Source organism: Asparagus officinalis, chromosome 4 (genome assembly GCF_001876935.1).
Source record: "Asparagus officinalis chromosome 4, Aspof.V1, whole genome shotgun sequence".
NCBI lineage: Eukaryota > Viridiplantae > Streptophyta > Magnoliopsida > Asparagales > Asparagaceae > Asparagus > Asparagus officinalis.
This window is the reverse complement of record NC_033797.1, coordinates 12,571,056-12,579,686: the sequence shown is the minus strand read 5'-3', so window position 1 is coordinate 12,579,686 and position 8,631 is coordinate 12,571,056. Positions and strand designations below refer to the sequence as shown.

General features: G+C 36.3%; 2 protein-coding genes across 2 annotated transcripts in view; one reads left to right on the top strand and one right to left on the bottom strand.

Moving 5' to 3' along the window:
• Window positions 1–1,010, top strand: part of LOC109836650 (protein argonaute 1A-like) — an 18,831-nt gene extending 17,821 nt beyond the window's left edge. The window contains 4 exon segments of the mRNA XM_020404621.1: window positions 174–268; window positions 365–396; window positions 486–587; window positions 590–1,010. Of these exon segments, the coding sequence (XP_020260210.1) occupies window positions 174–268; window positions 365–396; window positions 486–587; window positions 590–705 (345 nt within the window). The 3' untranslated portion in view covers window positions 706–1,010.
• The window catches only part of LOC109836649 (ABC transporter D family member 1), a 43,917-nt gene continuing 38,000 nt past the window's right edge, over window positions 2,715–8,631 (bottom strand). Inside the window, exons 19-26 of the mRNA XM_020404620.1 lie at window positions 7,605–7,785; window positions 7,365–7,523; window positions 6,553–6,714; window positions 6,233–6,469; window positions 3,751–3,911; window positions 3,601–3,653; window positions 3,442–3,520; window positions 2,715–3,346 (exon numbers count right to left, since the gene is read on the bottom strand). Of these exons, the coding sequence (XP_020260209.1) occupies window positions 3,257–3,346; window positions 3,442–3,520; window positions 3,601–3,653; window positions 3,751–3,911; window positions 6,233–6,469; window positions 6,553–6,714; window positions 7,365–7,523; window positions 7,605–7,785 (1,122 nt within the window). The 3' untranslated portion in view covers window positions 2,715–3,256. The remainder of the gene's footprint in view (window positions 3,347–3,441; window positions 3,521–3,600; window positions 3,654–3,750; window positions 3,912–6,232; window positions 6,470–6,552; window positions 6,715–7,364; window positions 7,524–7,604; window positions 7,786–8,631) is intronic.

Sequence of the window (8,631 nt, the reverse complement as noted above, 5' to 3'; positions counted from 1 at the left end):
GAGTAAACAAAGGTTTTCTTTTTCTTTGGGTTGTGCGGGTGGTTTTTTCCCCCCTTTCTGGTGAGGAATACCCCAGAGGCGTTCAGACACATGTATAAGCTGGTTTCTCTTCTGTTTTGCTTATTTTACGATTTTATGTTTACTGATTCATGGAAATTTATGATGTGTACTAGGGTACAAGTCGTCCTGCCCATTACCATGTCTTGTGGGATGAGAACAAATTCACTGCTGATGCCCTGCAATCTCTTACAAACAACCTATGTTACACGTAATTAACCACCCTCTTATGTTTGCTGTTTGTCATGCTGTTGTTATTTTTGTATTTTGACCGTTTATCTTCGTCTAAAATTTTGAACCTTTGCAGTTATGCTAGATGCACACGATCTGTATCAATAGGTAAGTTCCTCTAATACCTAAACACTTTGGGTTGTGTGATATGTTTGTATAGTTTGTTTGACATTTGGGGTGTTTTATTGTGATTTCAGTACCTCCTGCATATTATGCCCATTTGGCTGCATTCCGAGCTCGGTTTTATATGGAGCCAGAGACGTCTGACAGTGGATCGATGGCCAGCGGTGCAGTTACTGGCCTGGCCGTGGAGCTGCTGCTGGAGGTGCCCGTGCTACCCGGGGTCCTGGTGGTACTGTAGTTAGGCCCCTTCCTGCCCTCAAGGAAAATGTTAAGAGGGTTATGTTCTACTGTTAAATGTAGTAGAAACCTGGTCATTCTGTTAGTTTTAAGCTACGTGTTGTGTAAAATATCTTATTTCGAGGTAGCTTAGCTTATGTATTTTGTATGTGTGTAGCGTGCTGTGACATTTGCATGTGTTTGTGAAGCGTGGGGAGATGTGATTGTTAACCTTTTGCCAGACTGAAGTGGTTCGTCGTATGAATTTGGTCGTAATGTAGCAGGTACGATTTTTAATAGTTCGCTTTATGCTACTCAAGTGGTTTATTGTATGAATTTGCTCAGAATATGCAGGAGGTATAAAGTCATGGTAGTTCACAGGATGCTTCTGAAGTGTCTTGTTGTATGAATTGGCGCACTGGTGAATTGTCGTGTTTTGTTTTGCAAACTTTGTATCATTGTCGTGTTTTGTTTTGCAAACTTTGTACGAATGTTATTTTGATGTTGTGCAGCGGATGGTCTTTGGGGGCCAAGAAAAATTTGCGTCATCCTAAATGTTCCATTTTGTAATTTTCGTAAGGCTAAATGGTACTTAAATATCATGTTGTTTTACCACTTTTACATTTAAATATCCTAAGTTGTAAAAAAATAACATTTTAATATCCTAAATTGTGCAAATCTAGCACTTCAGCACTTTATTGTCTCACCGACTTTATACTTAACTATTTTAAGCTGTAACAAGTAACACTTTGATATTCTAAGTTATAAAAAAAATAGCACTTTAATACTAATATGTAATAATAAAATAGCATTTTAATACCTTCTATTAGTTGTTAGGATATATTTTCAGTAATATTTTCACAACTAAGAAAAGATATTAACGTGCTAATAATTTACAATTTTATTAAAATTTCTACTTTTTATAACTTAAAGATATTAAGGGTAAAGATGATAAAATGATAGTGTATTTAAGTGTCATTTAGCCTTTTCTTAAAGATGTCGTGCGCACAACGTTACCTTTCTCCATATAATCAAGCCAGCGGTGACTTTGTTTGGCTGCTGCCTATCTTCCGTCGGTCTACAAATCGCTTGTCATCATATACGTTCGTGCAAGTTCAATTTGTGGCGCTATAAGAAATGTTTCCATTACTCCAAACCAAGTTAAACTTTGCTCTCTTTTTTAATTTCTCTGGCACGAGATTGATATGAGAACGAAAAAACTTTTTGCCTGAGGATGATTTCTTATTATGATCTCTACATAATGACGACGAGGTTTCAGCTAAAAACAAAAAAGAATGAAGCATGATTATTCTACATGACAAAATAAATGTTTTATTCATAAGCACACATCTGTGGAGGAACCTTTTTCGGAGTGCTTCGTATTTTTAGTAATTTTTTAAAATCGTTTGAACACGATTTCTGCAGCTTACATTTTTTTAACAAAGGATTTTAATAATATACTGCTTGAAATTTTCTACTTCCAAATCAAGTTCTAGCTGGGACAAATTTTCAAAAACGATCTCTTTCCACATTTAATCCCTAAAAAAAGACTCATTTCCACAATATTTACAAAAACCGATCTTATTTTAGTCTTGGCGCTAAAACCAGGTCGGTTTTTGTGAAAAAAATTTCCGAAACTTAACAGGAGTTGAACTTCCGTTAAGTTTAGTAAAGCTGCTAAACTTCACGGGAGTTCAACCCCCATCAAGTTTCATAGTTCAAAAAAAAAAATTTTGAACTATAAAACTTCAAGTTTAGCAGCTTTACTAAACTTCACGGGAGTTCAACTCCCGTAAAGTTTCGAATTTTTTTTTACAAAAACCAACCTGGTTTCAACGTCAAGGTTAAAATCAGGTTGGTTTTTAAAAATATTATGGAAAAGAATCTGTTTTTTGTTTTTGGGATTAAATGTTCATATGGGACGGTTTTAAAAATTTATCCGTTTAGCTGTGATGAACGAGCACAAAACGAAGCCGTATACAAGAGTACGGAACTTAGCAAACGCCTTGGATGAACCGAAGATGTATTCTCAATCATAACAGCTCCCCGGGTGGGGTGGGGGTGGGCGTGGTGCTTGCATGAGCTCATACTATAACTGGAGATATCTCCAAGCTTCATTTTCTTGTATAAAGCAAGCCTCCGATGCCGGAAGCATTCAAGTGCACATCTAGCTAGTTTCCTTTATACTAAATTATTACGTATACAAATTTCAGATTGTCCCACTGACTGTCATCTATACAAACAAATAATTAGTATACAACTCTTAAGGCATGACCCACTACTTATCAATTTAAGGGACCATGCTCCTCAGCTTTTCGCTGCTGTAAGCAAAAATCCAAGGCTATATAATAGAGGGCTTGCTCCCTTTGGTACCAAAAGCATCATTGCCATATGGATATCTGCCATTACAAAATTTTCTTCCTTTAGACAGGAACAGCAGTTCGTCCTGAGGCAGGATTTGACTGAGGGTTATACATCCAACAATCACTAGTTTTTGCACATTGCAACTAGTATCTTGGTGAAATCAACTCCTTGTTGGCTTTTTTGTGTTTTCGTATGAAGCATAGGCTTTGCGTGCTTTTTGAATCTGAACAAATGCTTGATATAATTTACCACGTTATGGTTAACATTACTGGTTGATGATTGAACATAGCTCCCATCTCCCCTCGCCATCAATCAGTCGCAATTCCATGGAGTGAAACGGTATTAGAGCAGGTCGCTAAAAGACATAATTTAAATTATCAGAATATTAATGAATAACGGGTCAATGCACTAATTGTCAGAAAAATAATCCCAAGTACTAGCAATTCTTACTTGAGAGGATGTCAGAACTGTGATGCCCATTTCTTTCGCAAGTCTGTATAGGTGTTCTTCAACATCAACGCTGGTGGCACTGTAACAAGGAAATACTCAATGATGAATTTGACATGAAGACGCTAATAAAGTATTAAGCGAGGCTAATCGACTGCATACTTGGTGCACTCATCCAGGATGCCAAATTTGGGGTTGTGAAAGAACAAGCGGGCCTAGAGAAACAATATGATCAGTTTTAACTTTAGCTGGTAAGACTTAGCAACATTGATTATATCTGGATAATCAAAGATTAAGTGACAACTGACATACCATGCCAAGTCTCTGCTGTTCACCAAGAGATAACACGTCCTCCCAGTTAGGACAAGCATCCCAACCTTGCTCGTCTCGTTCAAGGAGATAAACTAATCGGACATTCTCAAGAATAGACCTCAGACGATCATCCAAAAGATGGGAAGCATCAGAATCACCACCTGTGTCAAGTTAGAGTGAGAAAATGAAAAAACAGAAACAATAATAAGTGCATGTTGGCATTTCAAATAGATGATCCGCCCAACAAAATGATCCGTCTTAAAATACTTTGGAACTGTATGACATGTTTATGAACGGTCAAGTAAACTATGTCAAACTGTTAGTTTACTATTACATGGTCATTCCTTATCTATGGGCTTGATGATTGCTTGCGAAAATTATTAACTAACAGAATTTTGACTTGCAACAGCATAGTGGCAGGGATCATCAACATCAGAGTTCCTCCATTCATCTAGCCAAAACAGGATGACAAAATTTTGTTTTGCTCTAGGAGTACAAAGTCAAAACATGCATGTATGTGACATAAGGCATGTATCGATGTGAATGAATGCCTGTGCATTAAGATGAAATGATTTATCTTCCAGGGCTCACAACTGTACGTTTATGGACCTAATCTCAGTTAGAATACTCCTATCATATGTTCACAAGCTTGTTTACTCTAACATCAACACTTTCTTACCAAATGAAAGTGTAAGTACATTGAAAATTATAAAGTGTGTCAAGATATCCATCTTAGGCCTCGTTTGGTACTCAGGACTGGGGTGGAATGGAATGCTCATTTCCACTTCTTATTCCGCATACCAAATATAACAACTTTCTAGAAGTTGGAATGCACATTCCCAGTGAGTTGATAAGGAATGGTCATTCCCACCATTCAAGTGGGAATCAAATTAGTTACGTAATTTTCCAATTATACCCCCATTGTAACAGAAACAAATCTTAAAAATTTCATCCCATTGGCTATACGTGTTAGCATATCTCGCATTTCTTTACAAAATGTGTTTTTCTATTTCATTGATATTTTTAAGGGTATCTCAGAAATTTGTCTACATCCATTGGCTTTTAGACCACGTCCGGTCATGTCACATATCTTCACGTTTATAACAGATACGCAATACTTGGTCTAAGAATTGTAACAGAAACAAATCTTAAAAATCTCATCCCATTGGCTACACGTGTTAGCATATCTCGCATTTCTTTATAAAATGTGTTTTCCTATTTCATTGATATTTTTAAGCGTATCTCAGAAATTTGTCTACATCCACTGGCTTTTAGACCACGTCCGGTCATGTCACATATCTTCATGTTTATAACAGATACGCAATACTTGGTCTAAGAATTGTAACAGAAACAAATCTTAAAAATCTCATCCCATTGGCTACACGTGTTAGCATATCTTGCATTTCTTTATAAAATGCGTTTTCCTATTTCATTGATATTTTTAAGCGTATCTCAGAAATTTGTCTACATCCACTGGCTTTTAGACCATGTCCGGTCATGTCACATATCTTCATGTTTATAACAGATACCCAATACTTGGTCTAAGAATTGTGTTAGTCATGTGGTTCTATGAGGTGATGTTGGCACTTGAGTTCATGTGCATCAATTAACCAGGGTCCAGAGCTGTCTAAATGAATATGCGGTCTGCAAAAACCACGAAAAGGAAAAGTTTCATTGCAAGAGTACATAAATTGATTATGATATATAGCCAAGATATCCCAGCATTTGATGTCCCAATATCATTAAATTTTTTTATCTTATAAAATTTCTATGTTGTTATAAGGGGGTTATTAAAAAATAAAATTTCATTCTCACTTGTGAACAAATGATACTAAATATGAAAATGGGAATGAAATTTNGCTTCATTCTATAAATGCACCCAAACATGGGAATGGGCATTCCATTCCCACATTCATTCCATTTTATTCCTTCATTCCATTCACACTTGACTCCGTTCCCATATACCAGGCGAATACCAAAGGTGAAGAACATTTAGTCTGACTTCTTTAGTGAGTTAATCATAGCAACATGCATATTAATTCAGGTGCTGGCTACGAAACTTCCACAACAAAAGTGCCTGAATCTAACATATTCAATTTTGCTGATGTAAATTTTCAACTAAAATAATAAAATTTACTTAGATACTTCGATAGTAGAATTATGGTGATAAACTTTTACAAGGGTTAAAACGTTTGTTTTACCATAATAATTTAAAATTCACCCATCACTTTGCAAACCATATGCGTCCTTACTCATTTACATAACTCTGCAAGTTGCATACCTTTGTGTCTCTTTTATTCATCAAAATATAATCAGCAGCCAAATTAGGCAAATCACATCTGCCTAAAAGAAAACCGTCATCTACCCTTGTATATCCAGCAATACCTATTATCCTACTGACTGTTTTCTTCTTGCTAAACAGGTTGGAGGAGAGGTTCTTTACTTTAAATTTAAATTAAGGATACTTCATTCAGCATCATACCTTTCTCAACAATTTTTAGCATCCTCTTCTCAGCTTCTTCACGTGAGAGAGGGTAAATTATTTGATCCCTCAGGGTTCCCAAACTAGTGTAAGGCCGCTGTGGAATGTAGAACATGCCACAATGTTGTCCCATCTCTTCATCAGTATTTTGGCAGGGTTTCATAAGTTTCCCACTTACGACAGGCCACAAACCTCGGAGAACTCGGAACATGGAGCTCTTCCCACTCCCATTAGGTCCTTCAAAAAAATAATAATAAAGAAATAATATAAGAGTAGAGCAGAGGAAAATTAGGGAAAGCCTAAGCTAAGGTGTTACAAACCAGTAAGGAGGAGGCTTTGTCCTTGCACAATTTCACATGTTAACTGCCTAGCTAACAGCTTCTGTGATGGGGTGATGATATCAACATTAGAGAAGGAGATAATATCCTGTGGATGTGTGCCATTTTCATCATAGGACACAGAAGCATCACATAGAGGAATATCTGCATTAGATCATGAAAACAAGTTACATATCTGAAATCTGCTCCAAGGCTTTAAATCAAATGCACAGCACAATTTTCTAGTGTGTCAATCTCTCTATTAGCATCAACCAGTATATCTTGCATGCATATGATTTCAATTAAGTGTTCACAGTAGCCCAACTAGTTTTTATTGTGGAAGGAAAATGATGTATGTGAAGAACAAGTATACAGAGATAAGGGTCAAAACAAATGGGTCAAAACTTCGCTTGCTTATTAAGAAAAAGATCTAAAGAAGCTACTTGTGACACCTAACATTGCCTCAAATGCTATCTCTGCGTGTATATCCACATGTTCATCATAACATTCTCGTCTTTTGCACAGGTGTCCAACACGGAGATTTAAGGTTCATTGGATACTGCAGCATTAATTTAAAGTACATCAAGGCTCCAACATTAAACTTCTTTACATAAGTAAGTCCTAGCACCTTGCAAAGGCAATGATCACAATTACTGCACTCAGCAAAACTACTAACAACTCTACCTCTTATAACTTATCAATCAAGATAAGAAAAAAAAAGAAAACAAATAGTGAAAGATCAAAGCAAGGGAAAGATGAAGCAATTTTATCAAATATTATTCAGTAAATAAGTTATCAAAGTGTTTTCGACAAACCATTTTGGGCAGCAGCAAGAAGTTCCTCAAGCTCAAATATACGATTTATTCCACCAGAAAGTTCAAGAAACTTTCTGTGCAACTCAAGAATGTCACCAAATGCTAGAAAGCTTTGTGATACCACAGACGCTAAAAAGCGCAGTGCATGTGCCAGCTCCCCTGGAAAAAATTAAATATCATAAGCAGCAAGCAACAAACAGTTAATCCAGTGAAGCTATATGGTCATCACGTAATATCAACCTAGTGTAGAAGTTAAAGCACGGTCTCCTTTATGCTCCATTGCATACATTAAACTCAGTCCCCATGTAACATTATGAGGGAGCTGCTTTGTGATGAAGTCGTCCAGGATACCATAAACCCACTTCTTTCTCAATAAGATCTTAGAATGATTGAGCAATTCCTTGAATCTCGAATCTACCATCTGTTTATATGCCAAGCATTGTCAGCGGATCAGTAAGATATGCAAAAAACAGAAGGATATCAGATGATAGATTTATTTGGTAGTGTCCTGCACCTGTCAGCAATATAAAATGAAACTATTTTGTGGGTTGGGTTTTCTTTTTCTTTTTTTATCTTGTTTTTGTTAATTGGAATGGGAAAATAATTGGAACAGACATTTAGCAGAATAGAGCATTCATTGTTTATCACCTCATCTCTATTAAGGTGTGCGGATTTATATGTCACAATCTGTACAAGGTTCGTGTTTTAACATTTCAAGCTAATCAATAGAATCAAATGAGATCCTTTTTCTGCCTGATATTCTTATCTATAGCAAGAAATAACCACATATCAAATTATTGCCTGCCGGTACCTTAACCAGGAGACCAATTATTCTTTGCTGCAAGATTATAAATCGCACAGATTATAAAAGTGAATCCTGTTTTCTGTCAGGTATGTGCACGGACAATTCTTGCATGAAGCCATACCCGTACCTGATACTTCCCGTACGATCGTACCCCTACCAGACACCAACACTCCTTGGACCCTTCTTGAATATATGCACAAATTTATTAGATGCGTACTCAATTATATAATACATATTTTAATTTAAAACACTCGTTATACACTTCTTGGACATATATTTTACACTTCGCACCCGCTTTTTGAAACTTGTTTAACAAGGGGCGCACATTCTTGTTTCAGAACTATGTCTATAGAGGACATTTGCGTATCTAGTTCAAAAACGAGTGGTTTTCCAATTTAACATATGCATAATAAAAGAAACATAGAAATATCGTAGGAGTTTTGATTCTCATAACATGTGGAT